At 51.2% G+C, this 20,959-nt stretch overlaps 1 protein-coding gene across 3 annotated transcripts in view; it reads right to left on the bottom strand.

The window, feature by feature from the left end:
- Positions 1 to 20,959, bottom strand: part of POC1A (POC1 centriolar protein A) — an 82,403-nt gene that overhangs the window by 39,762 nt on the left and 21,682 nt on the right. For all 3 annotated transcript variants that reach the window (XM_025377693.1, XM_025377695.1, XM_025377694.1), the window contains exons 8-9: positions 12,420 to 12,488; positions 9,648 to 9,746 (exon numbers count right to left, since the gene is read on the bottom strand). In XM_025377693.1, the coding sequence (XP_025233478.1) occupies positions 9,648 to 9,746; positions 12,420 to 12,488 (168 nt within the window). The remainder of the gene's footprint in view (positions 1 to 9,647; positions 9,747 to 12,419; positions 12,489 to 20,959) is intronic.

Here is a 20,959-nt window from a genome sequence, read left to right as displayed (position 1 = left end):
GACACTGATTTTCTGATTGCCTCTCCCAAGCTGTACCCATGACGAGTCATACAAACTTCGAAGATAAAGAGACTTTCTTCTTCCCCTAATTCCCCTGCCCAGGATGCCATGGTCACAATAGGCTAGACTGTTTTCCAAAAGACCAGTGGTTCTCCAAGTGAGCTCCTGGATCAGCAGCATCAGTATCACCTAGAAATCTGTTAGAAATGTGAATTCCCTATTAAATCGGATACTCTGGGTATGGGGCCCAGCAAGCTGTGTTTTAACAAGCCCTCAGAGTGATTCTGAGGTACACTAAAGTTTGAGAACCACTGCAGGAGGCTTACTATGATAACCGTCAAATGTTGAAAGGCCTGCCTCTTCACCGTCACTGCCTGGGAGGCCAACTAGCGTCTCCTAATGGATTTCTGCAAATGCTGTCCTCATGCTTATCAAAGGCAACTCCTCCCTCGTGGGAAACATAGTAATTATTTAACATGTACCTGGCAATAACGTCAGTGGTAGCCTCTGGAAGAAAAAGGAGCTGGGACCCTGCCCTGGGCCTGGGTGGCCCCACTTCCAGGAGCCCTGGCATCTTTGGTGCTCCTGGATCTTGCAAACTCCACATTACTCACCAGCCACTGGCCAAAGGTACTCTGTTTCAAGCAGGAAACATTCTACAAAAACTGTAGTTTGGGGCTAGGCACAGTGGCTCATGCCTGCAATCCCAGCATTTTTGGAGGCCGAGGTGGGTGGATCACCTGAGGTCGGGAGTTCAAGACCAGCCCAGCCAACATGGTGAAACACTGTCTCTACTAAAAATACAAAAGTTCCCCGGTGTGGTAGCGCACACCTGTAATTCCAGTTACTCAGGTGGCTGAGGCAGGAGAATCGCTTGAACCTGGGAGGCAGAGGCTGCGGTGAACCGAGATTGCACCACTATACTCTAGCCTGGGTGACAAAGAGAGACTCCGTCTCAAAAAACAAAAACAAACAAAAAAACAAACAAAAAACAAAACCTGTAGTTTGGTAACAAATATTGAATCTTCTTTATTTTTAGTATCCACTCTATTCCCACAGAAACTAAGAAACCCAGAACACTTTCCATGAATTCTATTGAGATAAAGGTGGAAGAAAATGCAACCCGAGTATGAAAGGGCATCTTATCTGGCAACCTCTGCCACCTAAAGCAAAGGCTGCTGTGGCCTCTCTTCTGCAGGAAGGTCCTTTGCAGAGTGAGCCCATGAAATGAAAAATGCACAAAGGATGCAATGTAGACTGCTGGGGAGAAATCGGGTGCAGAGAATGGAGACAACCTGCGTGAAGCTACAGGAGACACACCACCTCAGGCTGGGTCCCAGCCTCGGCTCAGACCAACACACTGGGGCAGCGCAGCTCTTACTGCCAACTAAGTTCTTGAAGTGGCTCCCAGAACCAGAAGCTTCTAGTATCCACCTTCCACTTTCCTAGTGGGGCTGCCTGAAAAATCCCTTCCAGGAAAGACATGCTTGTAAGCTGCCTGTCCTCATACGAGGAAGGTGCCGAGCCAGATCCCTGGCATCCCCCATGCTGTGCACAGCCCCAGTACATCCCATGTAATCTGGAGATGCCCCACAGAACTGGAACCACGGGGTCTGCAGGGGGATTACACGGAGGAGTAAAAGGGAGATGCACTTGACAGAGCATTGTGGGAATGTAGACACCAGGAGACCCTGAAGCAGCACTGACAGGGGTCCACACACGAGCGTGCACATGCATACACACAGGGGAAGGCACGGTTATCTGTCCCAGGGGTGAGGATGCTGGGCTCCTCTTTCCCACTGAGAAATGAGGAGACTCCCCCTTGCTCTCTTCCAGTCAGGGGTCTTTTATTAGTGTTCCTGCACGTCAATCCCAGGGACAAGGATTTGGCTGGGGCCCAGGCTATTCACCAACAGGTCACCTCTGGGCTCAAAGTTCCTCCTCTGTGTGGCATAGGGGGCAGGAATGAATTTCCCCCAGGAGCCAGAGATGGGCCACCTGGTAAGTCCTAGGAAACATGAAAAAGAAAGTCCCCACTGTTCCCAAGTCACCCCATAAAGCCTGGCCCTGGCAAAGCCCCACAATAGCCACACGAAGTGGAATGGTGCCCCTTAGAAGAGGGTCTGCTTTCCCATTTCCACCAAGGTCTCATTCACACCGATAAAAAGGACTGTGGGCAATGTCGGCTATTCAGCCAAAGGGTGTGAGCAAAGTGACAGCCACAACACATTAATAGGCACATCTTGACCACCAGAGATGCCCTGAGCCCAAGGGAACGGGCAGCTTGAGGCGTTGGGGGTTTGGGCCCCATGAAGCCATGCCTTTTCCAAGTTGGATAACTTGCCTGGGCATCTTCGGACTTACCTGCAGCAGGCAGAAAGCCAGGAGTTCCCTTTAATAGTTTTTTTTTTTTTTTTAAGAGATGGGGGTATTGCTACATTACCCAGGCTGGTCTTTAACTCCTGGGCTCAAGCCAGCCTCTTGCCTCAGCCTCCCAAAGTGCTGCGATTACAGGCGTGAGTCACTGCATCCTACTCGCTTTAATGGTCTTGAAAAAATTAGGTGCCAGGATTGGGGTCAAGTGGAGAAGGAAGAGGCTCCCCTCTAAGACATACAAATCTGGGGTTCATTCCTGCTCCAAACACCCACAACACCACCCTTGCTAAGAATCCCTTGAACCCACACTTCTCCCCTCTACAGAAAGCGAATGCCAGACCATAAATCTGTGTTCGCATTAAGTGACCCAAGTCCTCCCAAGTGAGAAGCAAATCTGCTGCAAGGTCTGGGGGCTTGTGTCCCTTACAATTCCTGTGTTGAAATCCTAACCCCAAAGTGATGGTATTAGGAGGTGGGGCCTTTGGGAGGTTATTAGGTCATGTGGGTGAAGCCATCAGGTTTGGATTAGTGCCCTTATGAAAGAGACCCCAGAGATCTAGTTAGCCCCTTCCACCATGTGAGGACACAGTGAGAAGGAGCCATCTATGAAGCAGAAAACAAACCCTCACCAGACACTAAACCCATTGATGCTTTGCTTGGACTTCCCAGCCTCCAGAACTGCGAGAAATAAAGTTTCTGTATTTATAATCTACCTAGTCTATGGTATTTTGTTATAGCATCCTGAGCAGACTAACACATAATCTATGAGGCAAGGGATGAGAAAATAAATACTTAACCAATATAATGTACATTATTTGGGTGATGGTTACATTAAAAGCCCAGACTTCACCCCTACACAATATACCAGGTAACAAAACTGCATCTGTACTTCTGAAATATATATGAATAATTTTTAAAAATCTATGAGGCAGGTGAGGTGGAAATGGGTTCCCTCTCCCCGCTTCTCCAACCCTCTAATTCCTCAGGCAAGGCACCTGGAGTGAGAATTCAGATCTTAAAAATCCACAGGCACCCAGGACCCCCAGATCCACAGCATAAGGGAAGCTCTAGTGCCAAGAATCTCTGGGCCAGGAATCAGGGTCCCATGAACCCCTAAGTGAAGCCCACCCCTGTGGCAATGCCCCAAAACAGAAATGTGAGAGCTGAAGGACGGGCACAGGGGTGACTGGTGCTTTACCCTCAGCATCAGAGGAACTAGGAAGAAGAAATAGGCCATCCTTCAGCACGGATGAGGCTCAGGTCAGATGTTCTCAACTGACCTAGCCCCCTCTTCCAGAGGACAGTTCAAGCACTGAGGCTCTGGGGGTCCTGGGCATCTTGTCCTGAGGAATCCTGGGGCAGAAGGACAACTGTTTCCACCCACTCACAGATCTGCTCTCTCATCTGGGAGCACAGAGGACTTGGGTCTGCCATCAGGAAACACAATTCTGATGCCTGCAAGGGTCTGAAAACCTCACTGTCTCTCACTACGATGACCTGCAGAGAGGGGTCAACATGGAAAATTGTAAGTGCTCCCATTCTTGCCCACTGTCCCTCACCCTAGCAAGTTTTGAACACATAATCTCCTGGATTGGCTTTCAGTCAGGGAGGGGAAAAGAACCCTTTTTAAAAATAGCTAAAGCTTGGTGGGGCAGGCATGGTAGTTCACACCTATAATCCCAATGCTTTGGGAGGCAGAGGCAGGAGGACTGCTTGAGCCCAGGAATTTGAGACCATCCTGGACAAGGTAGGGAGACCCTTTCTCTACAAAAAATTTTAAAAATTAGGCCAGGTGTAGGGGCTCACGCCTGCAATCCTAGCACTTTGGGAGGCTAAGGCAGGTGGATCACCTGAGTTTGCGAGTTCAAGACCAGCCTGGCCAACATGGTGAAATCCCGTCTCTACTAAAAATACAAAAATTAGCCAGGTGTGGTGGTGCACACTTGCATTCCCAGCTAGTCGGGAGGCTGAGGCATAATCTCTTGAACCTGGGAGGCGGAGACTGTAGTGAGCCAAGAACGCACCATTCCACTCCAGCCTAGGTGACAACACAAGACTCTACCTCAAAAAAAAAAAAAAGAAAAAAAAATTAAAAATTAGCTGGGTGTGGGGGCACTTGCCTATAGTCCCAGCTACTCAGGAGGCTGAGATAGGATTGCTTCAGCCTGGGAAGTTGAAACTGTAGTGAGCCACAACTGCACCACTGTAGTTCAGCCTGGGTGACAGAGTGAGACCCTGACTCAAAAAAAAAATAGCTAAAGCTTGATGAGCACTTGTCATATGCCAGGCAGATGCACCACGCATGAAATCCCATGAAGGAGGGCCCAGTCTCTCCCCATACAACAGAAGAGAAAACCACGCCTCCCAGATGTCTGGCCACTTTCCCAGGGCCACACCCCAGGCAGGGTAGAGAAAGGATTTAATCGCAGGTTGGTTGGAGCTAGAACCCAGGTTCTTAACCACAGATGAGCTTTCCTCCTTAAAATGAGATCTTGAGAGGTGAGTGGAGAAAAGCCCTTAGCCCTAGAACTCAAGGTTAATGTGTGAACCGGAGAGCAGCCAACCCTTAGAACTCAGGAAGTGGTTTTTTTTTTCCCCCGTTTCACTGAATTACCTAGAACTCTGTGTTCTCCTCCTACCCCACCCAGCGCAACCTTTCTTCCCCATTGCATAATAGGCCCTCAGACATTTGGAAGGAGGGCAAAAATAAGTCAATCAAGCAAATGCATTTTTGCTATTTAAAAAGTGGTTAAAAAAAATGCTTCTGTGGTTGAGCAGAAGTCCGTCCTATAGTGGCGGGGGTTTGGGAGGTGTGAAATTCAAGTTCAGCCAAGATACAGGGGTCTTTATGCCTTGAGGACAGGCCCCAACGGACAGACAGCAAGAGGGTGGACAAGAGCAGAGGGGGCCAGGGCCATGGCAGGGGACAGAGCTAAGCACCAGACCCTTGAAAACACTAGCACAAGCACCCACTGCAGACAACTCCCAGGGGCTCCCATCCCTTGCCCATACTCAAGCCCCTCTGGGAGGTGCTCATTTGCCTGCAAATGGCTCTTCCAACCTTCCTCCAGCCTTGTAGCATGTCACAAGGCAAAACATGGAGCTTCTGTCCACCCTCAGCCCAGAGCACGGCCTGGAATCCTTCATCTGCAACCCTCTAAGCAGAGAAAGTTCCCCAGCTACAAGCCCTGAAATCCCTCCTCATGCACAACTCAGCCAAGAATAGAGGGAAAATGGAACCCATTATTCTCATTCTGAATGGCTGGGAAATGGCTTTTGCTTTTCAACATGAAATGTGCCTAAAAATAAGCTGTGAATTTCAACCAGAGGTTGAAAATAGCTCTGCAGTGAACAGAGCTCTATTCAGAGTGGGCTCAAGGACAACTTCATTCCAAGATCTGAGAGTTGAAGTGCTGCAGTCAGAGAAAGGGTCATGGGTAGGGGGTTTTCCCGGGCAGAAGGACCATCACAGGCTCACAGGGCTGCCCTTGCCGTGGTCTGCTGGTGGGTGAGTAGAGTAGGGGGTCCATGCAGGGTCTGTCCCTCTGGTTTTCGACTGCTACACTGCAATGGGGGCATGGTGAGGAATTTAACACCTACACCTGCCCAATGGGCTTCCCAGAATCCCCAAATGCCCAGGAGTGTTTCACAAGGCTTCAGGGCCTGAGGCCCAGGGTGTAGACAGAGCTGATGTAGGCAGAGGATCATTAGATTCATGAGTTCTTGGGGCACGGCTATGGCGCCCATGGGCTCTTTGAGAAGTCGAGCCACACTGGTCAGCCACCAAACCACTGACCAGAAATTCTCCCAGAGCCAGGGAAGGGAAGCCTTTAGTCAGGAAAGGCAAAAACAATCTCCAAGGTTTAAGTGAAGAAAACCAAGTTGCTAAAGGCAAAGGTTTTTGTGTGTTTTTTTTTTACCATCACCTCCAGAAGACTGAGACCAAACAAGATTCCTGCAAAATGACTTCTGTTAGAAACCCAGGCTAAGAAACCTGGGCCACCATTGCTGCTGCTGGTGGGAGCCCAAATCTGGCCCAACTGAGCAGAGTCCTCACACTCAGGGCTGCTGGAATGGCAGTCCTCGTCCGCATGCCCAGGGCCTCTCCCACCTCATCCCCGTGCTCCTCCCACTGCTAAGACAACCCCATCTCCAGGCACATTCCCACACTCCTCCCACTGCTAGGTCAGCTTCTTTTCTGGGCGCCCCACTGAGGCAAGACTTATTGCAGTGATTCTAAGCTGGGGACAATTCTGCCCACCAGAGGGACATTTGGCAGCATCAGAAGACTATTTTTTTTTTTTTTTCAGAGACAGAGTCTCACTCTGTGATCCAAGCTGGAGTGCAGTGGTATCATCATAGTTCACGATAGCCTCCAACTCCTGGGTTCAAGTGATCTTTCCACCTCAGCCTCCCAAGTGACTAGGATTACAGGGGAGTGCTACCATGCTCAGCTAATTTTTAAATTTTTTTGTAGAGACAGGATCGTGCTGTGTTGCCCAGGCTGGTCTTGAACTCCTGGGCACAAGCGATCCTCTAGTCTCGGCCTCTCAAAGTGCTGAGATTACAGGTGTGGGACGCCATGCCTGGCCTAGAAGACATTTTTGGTTGTCACAACTTGGGTTGGTGGGAGGGTGAAGATGCTACTGGCATCTAGTGAGTAAAGGCCAAGGATGCTGCTAAATATCCCACAATGCACAAAACAGCCCCCTACAGCAAAGAATGATCTGGCCCAAAATATCAATAGTGCTGAGGGTGAGAAACCCTGGGTTACTGGAAGGCCAGTACATGGATAGAGCTGGAGGGACAGAGGCTCACTGGACTCACAAGCTCCTGAGACACGACTGCAGTGCTCCTGGGCTCCCTATGGGGCTGAGACACTCTGGCCAGTCATGGAACCAGTCCTTAGATACTGTCTCAGTGCCAGGGAAGCCCTTGGGCAAGAAGGGCGAGAACACACTCATCAGCTTCCCTTCCTATCTCAGAAGAAAACCGAACCACTGAACAGTGTTATAAAAAGTAGCTCTCCTCAGTTTGGAAAGATGAAGATCTTCTGGAAATAGACAGTGATGGTTGCACAACACTGTGAATATATTTAATGCCACTAAATTGTACACTTAAAAATGGTTAAAATGGTAAACTTTGTGTTATATATATATCACAATAAAACAAGACAAAACAAACTAAAAACCTAGTGCTCCTCTTGGCCTGGAAGTCCTGAGATCAGAGAAGTCCTGAAGGTTGACATCACATGGCATGTATGTGTCAGCGAAAGTGTGTCTGGAGAGGACTTAACGTCCACTCAGGGTCTCAGAGAGGCTTGTGACAAATAAGGAAAGAGGTCTGATCTCAACCAAGAATGATTTTAGGATTAACAAGTCACTTGGTGGGGGTCTCAAAGCTCTCGTCAGAGCCTGCCTACGTAGGTATTCAGGTACCATGTGGAAATGTTGGTTTGGGAAGACCACGTGTTTTGCCTGGGGCCACACACCCAGGGTTCAGACCCAGTTCTCTGACCCCAGGACCAACATCCTTTCCCCTATTTGAGGCCCATGCAGTGAGGGCCAGTGGGCAGAGCTGTGACTACAACTCCAACGTGAGCCTGTAGATAGTATGGGAACAAGTGGTTGCCCTGAGCACTGCCGAGCTGTTCACCCACTCATGCCCCATCCTGCCATGCTGGGATTCCCCTACCCACAGCTCTGGGAAGCAAAGGTGCTCCATATTCCATCGCTGAGCCAGGACTAAAGGAACAAGGAGCAGTTCATCCAAGTTATTTTCCTAATAGCTGTAAGAACATGGGATTCTCCCCCAGCTGGCAGATATTAACCATTCCCAAGAGGCAGATGTCAGTGCCCTCCCCTGAAATGGGGAAAAGCAGCCAGCAGTCCTCTGCCACCTGCAGTTTCTAGCTTTGCTCAGAGGGGTCAGCCTGGTGGGCCCCCAGCTCCAGGCATCTGGGAAAGGTGACTAAGCCCCAGGTGTCTCATCTGTGAATTGAGCAGTACCTTTACCCACTCATTCTGATGAGATAAGGAATAAACAGGGTAGTGAGCGTAAAAGACCTTGGCTGTGGCTCACCAGAAGTGCCCAATAGATAAGGATTCACAGGAAAGAGGGCAGGGACCTAGAGGTCTGCTGGGTCCCAGGGGACCCCAACCCTGCAGTGTGAAATGTCTTTCTGGGTGGAAGATGAACTGGCAGCAAGCAGTGTCTCATGCAGCCCAGTCATCCCCCAACAAACCCAAAAGCTGAAAACTGGCCACAGACTAGCAAGTACAGAGGACAGCCAACGGACCAGGCAGGACGGCAACCCTTGTAAGAAAAACCATAAATCCCAACTGGTCCAATGCCTAGAGGCAGCCCAGGACACAAAACAGGGGACATGTATATGTGTTGGGGTGGGGAGATGGGGGATCTATCTGCTGCAGCCACAGAAGCCCCGGGACAGACTCAGGAGGCTTCCTAGTTCTATTCTGGGCCCCAGCCTTGACTCGCTGGAGGCCTTGGGCGAGCCACTTCCTGTTGTTTGGGCCAGTATCCGTGTGGGGGAGGCCACACTCTCTCTATGGTCCAGCAGAGAGACATCTAAAGAGCCTACGGCCATAGGAGCTTAAAACCCTCAGGGTTCCACAACCGTGGCTTTAATATTTATTTCAGTCCAAGCTGAATATGACCTTATTTAATAAGACTGTATCAGTCATCAGTTTTTTCCCCAAATATTTGTCAAAAATGTTAACCATTTAAATTCAGGAACATTGAATATTCTTTTACCAACAAAGGTACTAAAAATGGTTTGTGGCTGAGGAACTTCCTCTCCATGGTTAGAAAAAAAAAAAGGGGGGGAAGTGAGAGCAACAGGGCTGGGCCTTTCCCATTTGTCCCAGCTGTGGCTTCAGGCCCTGAACCCTCTAGGAGCCCCACATTTGGGTCCTGTGGCCCAGGGTTCAGTATGGGACGGGTCTCTCATCTCCTGAGGTCTCAATCAAACAGCAGCATAGGCCATGGAAACACGCTCCCACCAAATGGCACAGGGCTGGGGCACCCAGCAGCTTGCTTAACAGCCTCTTTGTGTCTTATTTGCTCACTCTAGATGGAAAACAAAGCACCACAAGTTCCAAAGTATTTGGTAAATGACAAGATCTTACTAGGGTCCCTTTCCAGAGATGGGCCTAAACCTCTGCCCTCACCATCTCCAAGCCCAGAGCTGTTCACCATGACCTAGCCCACCAGAGTCACAGAGCTCAGGACATGCCTGCCAAGCCACTTACCAGATTCCCCGTGGAGCTGGCCAGTGTGGCTGGGGGCCTCGACACTTTCATGACTTCTCCATGATCAATAGTATCAAAGTTACTCTTCCAAACCATCACCTGCCAAAACCAACAGGCGTACCAAGTCAGGGGGAGAAAATCCCCTTGCCAGTGGGAAGAGGGATTTGAGGAAATCCCCCTTCACTGAGGAAATGGGCTCAGAGGCCATGCCCAAAGTTCTGAGCCATGGTGGGACAGTGGTCCCCACCTGACACCCCAATTCCATTCCGGGACCTACCCCACCTCCCTGGGGAGCAGGCTTTGTGGACAGGCCTCAAGAGGACCTGGATGTGACCAGGATGGATCACTGCAGCATGACACCGCCAGGCCTTGGCACTTGCTGGTTCATCTCCCTAGGGTGTCACAGGCCCGAGCTTCATGGGGTTGGCTCCTTCGCAGGCTGAAGTGTCTGCTTCAAGAGCACCACCTTCTCAGAGAGGCCTTTGTGAATGTTTAAAATCTAGCCCTCTATTTACTTCCTTCATAGCATCAGAGTAGGGAGTTATTTAATCCATTTGTCACTTTTCATTGTTTATCATCTGCCTCTACTAAAATAGAAGCTCCTGCGGGCGGTGGCCTGGCCTGTTACACTGTGAGAAGTGGTTAACACATGGACTTTAGGCCAGAACACGCCTTACTGAATGGCCCAAGGCAAGGGACTCAACCTCGTGCCTCAGTTCCTGCATCTGCGAGACAGGGATGAGCCTAGTTCCCATCTCACGGGGCTGCTGTGAGGCTCACAGGAGACAGTCTGGCGGACGCGGGCACACAGGAAGTACTCAGCAACACACTTGTCATCCCAAGGCTAACTCAGCCACGAAAAACACGTCCTATTCCGAGTGTCCTCCTATTAGCAGGACCATGTCCCTCGGCTCCTTGAACATAGCTGAGGGAGGCACCTGGCTGGGGAGCAAGAGTGCTCCCTGCTGGAGGCTGCTGGACACGCATGACGGTGTGCTTCCAGGGCCACTTCCAGGATGGCTGGCTTGGGCGTCACAGAGAACTGGGGAGTGTGTGGCCAGTGGTCACCTGAGGCCACAGAAAAACCACCGTATCCACACAAGATCAACACTCCATGTGCCCCAGACACCATCCCTGTCTGTCAGGATGCAGCTGTGAACCTCGTTCTTCAGGAGGCTCTTCACCGCTGTCTGAGCAGCTCCACTGTTTCCTCTCCCACATGGATGGCATCTAGGGTCGTGCACATATCACCTTACAAATAGAACGTTAGCACACACGCACCCTTGTTTACAGGGTCTTCACATCACTGTGCAAATCCAACTGCTGAATAAATGAATAAATTCCTAATAGTAGAGTGGTTATCATGAATGCAAATAGACAATGTCAGTGTCACTCCGAAAAAGCTCAGAGTAGATACTAAACAGGCAGCCTGGGAGCTGATGGCAGCGCTGCTGGACCTACTTTCCACCAGGCTGCCTCTCCTACTATGTCAGTTGATTCTACCATGACTCTATTTACTGTATGAAGTTACCAGTTTCCCGTCTTCTAAGCAATAAGCCAGGCCTCACGCTCAGGGAAGGCTCAGGAGTCCCTTTTGCCTTCCTCCTCCCTTGTCTGCTAGAGCAGGACTGGTGCTGGTGCGGGAAGACGCCTGCTGTCTCTAATCCAGGCTGTGGTCAAACAGCCGCCAACTACCCTCTGCCTTACTGGAAGAGACTCAACCAAAATTGGTAGATTTGGCTGAGACCAGGACTCATGTAGGCCAATAGGACTTTTCTAGGCTGCGCAGCCAGAGTTAAGAGACTGGGCAGCAGTGGAATAAACATTCTCAGCATGCATCAGGTCAACAGTGGCACAGAACAGCCACTCTTTCCTCCTTGCCTCATCAGGGGCTGTGGTTCTCTGGGCGAGAGGACCATGCGGACACTGGAGAAAGACTGCTGATGGGTGGACTCTTCAGTGCTTCTGGCCTCCCCAGTGCCAGGGTCTGGACTAGGCCCTAGAAGCAGGGTGCCTGCCAGGAGACAGGTCATTGGTGATTAGCCATCAGGGCACAAGGCACCAGGGCTGACAGGCTGAAGCCTCAGAGCAGAGGGTGACAAGGTATGATAGGACCTCTTCACAATGTCCTCTCTCTGCAGCCAAAAATAATGAAAATGCTGACCCCTCAAACAGTGTCCAAGTGGGCTGGGAGCAAAGGACAGCAGATGACAGAGCAGAGGCTCCCAGGGCAGGAGAATGGCTCTGAAGTGAGACATGCCCCGGTGCCTGCCCCAGCTCTAGCATCTGCTGGGACTTAGTTTCCTCATCTACAGCATGGGGAGATGAGAGGGCCTCATCTCCCACATGGAGATGTCACGAGAATTAAATGAGGTATGAAGCTCTTGTCACATTGGCCATATTCCCAGGCCTGCAGTAAGATCATATTAATAATAATCATTATCTATTTGTTTAGAATCAGGAAAAGAACTAAAAAAACAACTTTTCACGACAACCATAGCCCAGTCTCCTTCCACTAAATGCTAGCCTGAGCAGTAAGGATTCTGAGATGCGGCCATGACGTCGGCACCTGCAGGAGGGCCATTCTGGGGTGGCAAGGGCCCTGGATCTGGGCACACCCACCTCAAGCTCCATCAGGGCCTTTTTAGTCGCTGAAAGCCACCAAGGAAGCTGGCGAAACCCAGCTCATCCCCCAAACACCCTGTTTGGTTCTGAGCAGAAATCAGCTCTGATTCCTTTCTTCACCATTTCATTCGACTGCTCTCTACTTACTTGTTCATCAGAGCCTCCAGAAGCAAAGTACTCCCCCGTTCTTGAAAAGGCAACAGTGGTGGCTGGTCCCTGGCAGAACAAACAAAAAATAACACACATCAAAGGTCATTCTCGATTCTAAATGCACAGGAAGAAAACGAGACGTTCCTGAATGAAAGCAGCAGCAGGATAAAGGACCGAGAGCCCACTCAGCCCACAGTCCTCCATAACCTGTAGCCCAGGAGCCTGCCTGTGGCCAGGTGCAAGCACCACTGCTCAGGCCTCTATTCCTGAGCACTACAACAGGGACAAGGCCAGGCTATGAGAATGTGGGTGACAGAGATGAGTGAATGGGACCGTCTGTGCTGGCAGCCCTCCAGGGCTGGTCTCATCCCCACTTTTCCAGTAAGAAACCACAAGTCAGGGAGGTGCACTGAGTCACCCCAGCCATAGCACTGAGATGAGAATTTGGTCCCTTTGACTCAGACCAACCCCAACATCCAACATCTCCCCAACACTGCACAGCTGCTGACCAGAGAAATAGAGGATCTCCAAGGAAGAGCCAATGGCTCAAGCAGTCAGGGCATAGTTCAGGGCACAGGTGACAGAAAGGAGGTTTCCAAAGGTGCTTGGGCAGCAGAGCAACATGACATGTCTCTCTAATTCACTTTTCTTATGTTCAGGCCATGGGTAGTGATGTGCCCACTCTGGCTTCCCAGATGCTGAAGGTCTGTGTGACCATCTGAAGGGGAATGCCAGGCACATGCCAGGCCATACTCCAAGGGCTGGGGAGCAGTCCAGGCCAGGGGGGATGGGGGATGCATGATCTCCTAGTAAAGGAGGGTTCTTCCCCACATACCTAAAATCCATCCCAGAAAGGTACACAGAGTAACCATCTGTTTAGCTACAACACCATGACCACAGCCACCACCATCTCTTCCTCCCAGTCGAACATTTACTGTGGCCAGTACTTGGTATTCCCAAGCAAAATCAGATAAAAGAGGTTCTCTCCTAGAAGACAGCACAACCACTGTCAACAAGTCCACCTCAGTCCCCTCAGACCAGTGCAGGGAGTGGCAAGAGCCCCAACTGCCCATGAGAGGGGCTCTGGCAGCACATCTACAGCTGACCCATCAGTGAGAGGAATACTGGGAGATGCCTTCCACTCAATGCCAGAAAAGACCAGCCAAGTTCTGGGAGGGAAAAGGGACCCGAGGCCGTAGAGGAAGGCAACTTTTGTACCCCAGAGAGACAGGCAGGTTGAGAGGCTCAGACACACTGGACAGCAGGGAGTATGCCCACCCACGCTTCCAGAGTCCACCTTCGGCTCTTCCTCTCAGAGGTGCTCATAACAGGGGTGATGAAAAAAGTGACTACAGCACTGATGAACACTGAGCACTCAGGTGCTCAGAGCACACCACCTGCATTTACCCACTGAATCCTGAGAGAACAGTCTGTGTGGTGACCCTCAGTCCACTTCTGTTGCTATAACGGAATATCTGAGACTAAGTAATTCATAATAAGCAGAAATGTATTGGCTCACAGTTCCAGAGGCTGGGAAGTCCAAGATCAGGGGGCCAGCATCTGGCAAGGGCCTTCTTGCTGAGTCATCCGACGGCAGAAGGGCAAAGAGAGGGTGAAAAAGAAAAGGGGGCCAAACTCATCCTTTTCTAAGAAACCCACTCCCGTGGTAACAAACCCACTCCTGCAAGAATGGCATTAATCCATACATGTGGGCATGGCCTCATGACCCAAACACCTCCCATTATGCCCCACCTCCCAACAACCCCACACTGGGGATCAAGTTTCTAATACATGAACTTTGGGGAACACATTCTAACCACACTACCTTTCCTAAGGGTGCCATGTCCAAGTGCAGGGAACAAAGCCTGAGAGGACACAAAGACAAAGCCTCTGGACTACACCTGTCCTCCTGACTTCTTCACACAGGTAGAGCTACAAGGGCCCAGGAATGCCCCACTCCCAGCAGCCCTGGGAATCCTAAGCCACCATTAACCAGGATAATATAGATCCACTTTTACTAATAGGGGAACAATGCCCAATAACATCAGTGAGGGTGAAATCCCAGGTGTAAGACATCACGGGCTGTGTGGCCCCTGCTCATGCAGGGCCTGAGTGCAGGATGGGGGCAGGGCATCCATCACTCAGATACCCTTTCAGGTGGACAGTCACCAAGGGGTTAACAGAGGCGTGTGAAGTAATTTCAGGTAACTTTTAGTTGATTCTTAGAAATAATGTCATTTTCCATTACTTTGAACCTTTTTTTTGGAGGCAGAGTCTCACTCTGTCGCCCAGGCTGGAGTGCAGTGGCGCAATCTTGGCTCACTGCAAGCCCCGCCTCCCAGGTTCACGCCATTCTCCTCCCTCAGCCTCCCAAGTAGCTGGGATTACAGGCACCTGCCACCATGCCCAGCTAAATTTTTTTTGTATTTTTAGTAGAGACGGTGTTTCACTGTGTTAGCCAGGATGGTCTCGATCTCCTGACCTCGTGATCCACCCGTCTTGGCCTCCCAAAGTGCTGGGATTACAGGCGTGGGCCACCGCACCCGGCCATGAACTTTTTTTTTTTTTTTGAGACAAAGTCTGGCTCTATCGCTCAGGCTGGAGTGCAATGGTGCAATCTTGGCTCACTGCAACCTCCGCCTCCTGGGTTCAAGCAATTCTTGTGCCTCAGCTTCCCAAGTAACTGGGATTGCAGGCGCCCTCCACCACACCCGGCTAATTTTTGTATTTTTAGTAGAGACGGGGTTTCGCCATGTTGGCCAGGCTGGTCTCAAACTCCTGGCCTCAAGTGATCCACCCTCCTCGGACTCCTAAAATGCTAGGATTACAGGCATGAGCCACCACACCTGGCCTACTTTGAATTTTTTTTTCCTTTTTTTTTTTTTTTTGAGACAGAGTCTCACTTTGTTGCCAGGCTAGAGTGCAGTGCTGCGATCTCCATTCACTGCAACTTGTGCCTCCCTGGTTCAAGTGATTCTCCTGCCTCAGCCTCCCGAGTAGCTGGGATTACAGGCACGCGCCACCATGCCCAGCTAATTTTTGTATTTTTAGTACAGATGGGGTTTCACCATGTTGGCCAGGATAGTCTCGATCTCCTGACCTCGTGATCCACCCGCCTCAGCCTCCCAAAGTGCTGGGATTACAGGCGTGAGCAACCGCGCCCAGCCGGAATGTCAAAAAAGATGGGCCTTTTGCCTGCCCAGAGCTCACTGAGTAATGGCAGGTTTCCAAGAGGTCACAGTAACTAAGGGACAAATACTTGCAGGTCACTCTCCTTTCCTGTCATGGCTCAACCACCAGATGCCAAGTTGGGAAAAGGTGGTGGAGTCAGAGCAGCAGCAACAGCAGCAGAACCAACAAAGCCCTCAGCTCAGCAGGGGTCAGGACCAGAGCACAGGCATTGGGAGCCCTGCAGATAAGGAGTGGAGTGCTAGCGCTCCCTCCCCAGACCAAGCCCCAGGAAGTTCCAGGGATGAAGCGAGTGATAAGCTATGTGGATCTGGAGTCCTTGTCCTCCCTAACAGTGCCTGTTTACCAAGAGAACCAAGCAGCTCCTGCTCCAGGTACCTTCCACAAAGCCTCCTGTTCCTCTGTCTAGCAGCCCAGGGCACTCAGAGGACAGCACAGAGAACACCTGGGCTCTGCTGTGGGCCAAAGCCAACATGTACTGTAAAAGAGATGGTCCACTGCTGACATGCTTCAGGGCCTAGCCTTGGAGGCTCCAGATCACTTTGGGCCCTGCCAACCTTCCAGGCTCTCTCCTTCTCCCCAGCCCCAGTGCTCCTCAAACACCATGAGGTAGACAGAAAAGGTGCTCTCTTTCTCTATATTCTTTCTGCTGTCGCCTGCAGTGAGTTCTTAATTCAGGTATTTTCAATCTTTTTTTGGTTTTATATAAATTCATTTAAGGCTACAAATTTGCCTCTGATGACACCTTCAATAGATCCTGGAAGTTTCCAGTATGCAACATTTTCAGTCATTCCCTTCCAAATGTTTAGTTTCCACTGCAATTTCCCCTTCAGTCCATCGGTTGTTTGGGAGTGCATTCTAGAATTTCCAGGCTGGGCATGGTGGCTCACAGCTGTAATCCCGGTATTTTGGGAGGCCGAGGCAGGAGGATCATTTGAGGTCAGAAGTTTGACACCACTCTGGTCAACATGGTGAAACCCTGTCTCTACTAAAAATACAAAATTAACCAGGTGCAGTGGCGTGCACCTGTAATTCCAGCTACTCCAGAGGCTGAGGCAGGAGAATCACTTGAACCTGGGAGGTGGAGGTTGCAGTGAGCCGAGATCACGCCATTGCACTACACCCTGGGTGACGGAGTGAGACTCTGTCTCAACAATAAATAAAATAAAATAAAGTTTCCAAACCATAGGTGCTTGAGGAGTCTCTTCTTATCATTGCCAGCAGCCAGATATGACACATGTTCTCGGAGACTGTTCTACCCTCATGATGGCTTATTCCTTTTATTTAATCAATCACTCTTCATGCATCAGGGTATCTACTTGGGGTAGGGATGTTGCCAAGTCCATCCTCTCCAAAGGCAAGACCTGTCTCTGGGTGTTTCTGCACACCCCTGAGGATTCCTCTAAGTAGCGGCTCCTGGCTGGGCCTTCAGCAGTGTGGATGCCAGCCTGTCCCCAGCCACCAGAAGTGTCCACCTGTGGGAAGCCCTGGTCTCCCTCTGACTCCAGGCCAGGTTCACCAGCAGGGATGCCTCACAGGCTCAGTAAGGGCCTCCCTCCCTAACGTGAAAGACCAGGCAGAGTCTTCAGGGAGATGGTCCTGCTTCACCAGTCATGAACCCAGACGCAGCCTGGCCTCCCTGCTACTCTCCCTGCTGACGGGGCCATACCTGGCCCTGGAGCTTGGCTGGACCCACAGTCAGTCATTTTACCACACATCACCATCCGTTGCCAATTTCCAGACCCAAAAAGGACCCATATCACCTAGTTTCTTCAAACAACAAAGTATCAACAAAGCTTTTTTTTTTAAGGCAAAACAAAGGAGCCCATGGTGGTTAGATTTTACATTCGTGCTGGCTCTCGCTCCACTGCTCCGGCAGCTCACGCTGACCTCACTGCTCTCCTCATCCTCCTCACCTTCTCCCACCTGACTCTCGGAGGCCCCTGTGTGCCTGAACTCTGACTGCATGCCCACAACAGCTATGCTGGCAAACCCACCACCACCTCTCAAGAGTTGCAAAATCTTTTTTGTTGGCTCTCATATGCAGTCTTCCAGTGAACAAATAGGACTGTCACACCACATGCCCCTCAGTCAGAGGTAAAAGCAGAGTGGACATCACACAGAGAATGGAACTGGGGAGGCCCAACAGGCCTCTGGGGTGAGTGCTGTGGTCTCCGACCCCTGTGCTCAGGCAGAGAAACAGCAATCCAGCCCACTGGGATGCTTCTTCCAGAGTCCCACCAGGAGGCTCCTGTACTCACTTACCAGCTGTGAGCTGGGCTCTCGTGGCTGAGTGGGGCCCATAGGAGGCCATCATAACTCCACGGATGGGGAGTAACCTCCTGGCCCTGGCTGAAGACACCTGCTCCCAGCCCTCATCTTTGGGCTGCTGGCAGGGGACAGAGGGCCAGGCCGACCTCTTGGTTTCTTAGGGTGAAGTAAATGAGCCGTTCTCTCTCTGCATGTCCTCTCACCTCTCACAGGAGGTGTCCAACCACCCAAGCCAGGTGTGACCCTCCTGAGCATCAAAACGGTCCTCCAAAATGCCTAGACAGGAGCTACAGAGCTCTCAAAGAAACAAGGGAGGGGCGGCCCACTCCCAGAGCTGCCCTCCACCTGGGGTGGCCAGAGGGATGGCCCACTGGCCCAGCGACTGTCACACGGCCACCTCCCCTCCTTGAGGGTGCGCCCCCTTTGCTGCTGCTTTCCCAACCTCAACCTAGGGCCCAGCATGGCGCAAGCACCCCGTAAGCACCAATGGGTCCCCTACTCTGAGCCTGTAAGTTCCCACCAACTAAGCCTCCAAGCATAGCCCTGAACACAGACAGCAGCGCCTCTGCAGGTCTGGGTCCAGGGCAGGGGCTGCTCATCCACACGGGGTCGGGGGGGAGGGTGGCGGGGGCGCATGGCACCGCATGCAGCTCAGTCACTCTACAGCAAAACACACACCAACTGCACAGCCACAAGCACCAGATTTAACTCCCCACCCACAACCCGCCCACCATCCTCTCCCAAATAGCTCTAGAGAACTTAAACCAAGTAAGTGTGGCTCAGGATTATGTTTCAGAAAATACAGAAAGATAAATCTGTATTTCTAGCACACTGCCCCCCACGCTTGCCACACATGGGGCTGTGAGGGCCTCACATGGGGCATGAGGCTCTGAACAACAGTGGTAGTTGGTAGGGAAGCCCTTCCCTCTCCTGACCAATGTTCCTTTCTATAAAATGAGGCGGCGAGATGGGATGATGAGGCTCCATTGCAGCTCTGACAACCCAAGTCTGTATGACATCCAGTGAGAGGCAGGGACTCCCTTTCCTCCTGCTTAACGTCACAGTCGTGTCATACCCCCTGACCAAGACTTCCCAGAGCTCAAATAGGGCACTGGCACCAGTGCCACCACGTGGGTTTCCTGATCCACCAGCCATCCTCCAGGAGTCAGGCCCTCGAGATGACTGGAAGGACAGGCCTGACAAAGGGCAGTGCACATGGACATGTACACCAAGGCACTTGGCAAAGCAAACGCATGAGGGCAGCTGGTGGGGACACTGAGTCTGGGTCGGGGAGTCTCCCCAGCCCACCTCCAGGGGACAGATTCCAGGAGCTGCGTGACGAAAGAAGTCAAAGCAAAATGTTCTGGGGAGACAACAACCCTAAGCAAAAGTAAAAGCCAGGTGAACCCATGAGAGATTCCGAAGGTGTGCAGGAGAGGAAACACGCTTGCCTCCAACCCCGGGGCAGAGGCCACAGCCCCATGCCGGGAATGGGGCAGCTAAGGCACCAGACACCCCCACAGACCTGTTTTCCTGATAAACAGACTGCCCACCCACTCAGCATCACCAGGACCGTGTCCACAACAGAAACTTCTAATGCCCTTTTAAAGAGCTCTCACCTAAAATGGCATTGTGTCATTTTCCGTGAGCTCAAGTGGAAAGTGATTAACATCTATGAGGACCTACTGTGTCTGGTGCTGGGAAATTTAGACATGTCCTCTCCTACCATGAGGCAGACAATGGGATCCAGTCTCACAGATAAGAAAAGAGGCTCAACAAAGTCAAGGTCTTGCCCAGTGTCACAGAAAAAGAGGCAACACTGGAATCATCTGACCCAGTGCCCAAGCCCATTCCTCCCCTCCTGAAGCTCAGGCTGTTTCAGATAAACAAGATGGGAGAGGACCCACAGTTTTTCAAAACCGGAAATGGGTGGGTACAAACTGTTTGTTCCTAAAAATACTGGGGTTTTCCTGAGAAAGCTAAGTATCATCCCCACCAGACAAGGCTGTGTAACCTCCCCAGCTGAACACATCCCAGCACTTGGCCTCAATCAAAGATGTTTGCAAAGGTGACTGTGCAGGCTCTAGTGTTCCCAGGGCAAAGGATGCGGAAGGAGGGCAATGCACCATACCCTGCAGGCAGCACCTCCCCCATCTGTCCACTCTCCTCTCAGGGTGGGCAGATTTGAGAGGCAGAGGGCCCTTTGTCAACCCGAGTCCCCCCAAGCCAGGACTGCAAGAGAGAAGCACCAGAATTCTTCAGGGCCACAATAAACTTGTAACCAACGTCCACCCCTGCTATGGTGTGAATGTTTTTGTCCCCACCAAAATTGATATTGAAATTGAATCCCCAGCCAGGCATGGTGGCTCACGCCTGTAATACCAGCACTTTGGGAGACCGAGGAAGGTGGATCACTTGAGGTCAGGAGTTCAAGACCAGCCTGGCCAACATGGTGAAACCCTGTCTCTACTAAAAATGCAAAAAATTAGCCGGGTGTGGTGGCGTGTGCGTGTAATCCCAGCTACTCAGGAGGCTGAGGTGGAAGGATCGCTTGAACCCGGGAGATGGAGGTTGCAGTGAGCCAAGATCGCGCCACTGCATTCCAGCCTGGGCGACAGAGTGAGACTCCATCTCAAAAAAAAAAAAAAAGAAAGAAATTGAATCCCCGAGGTAACAGCGTTGTGGCCTTTGGGAAGTGATTGAGACACAAGGGCTCCGCCCTCACGAAGGGGATTAGGTGCACTCACGAAAGGGCTTGACAAAGGGAGTTTGGCCCTTTCCGCCCTTCCACCTTCTCCATGTGAGGACAGTGTTACTCCCCTCAGATGACGCAGCATTCAAGTCCCATCTCAGAAGCAGACAGCAGACTTCCCCAACGCTAGTACCTTGATCTGGGACTTCCAGCATCTGGAACTGAGAAATAACTTTCTGTTCTTGATAAGTTACCCAGTCTCAGGTATTTTACTACAATAGCACAGAACAGACTAAGACAACCCCTTACTCTCACAAAGTGAGCCTGCCCAAACAAAAGGCCTCTCAAATGGGCCGATGTGTGCCACTCATGTGCTAGAGAGCCA

This window comes from Theropithecus gelada, chromosome 2, assembly GCF_003255815.1.
Source record: "Theropithecus gelada isolate Dixy chromosome 2, Tgel_1.0, whole genome shotgun sequence".
In the NCBI taxonomy this organism is placed as follows: Eukaryota; Metazoa; Chordata; class Mammalia; order Primates; family Cercopithecidae; genus Theropithecus; species Theropithecus gelada.
This window is presented reverse-complemented; position numbering and strand designations above follow the sequence as displayed.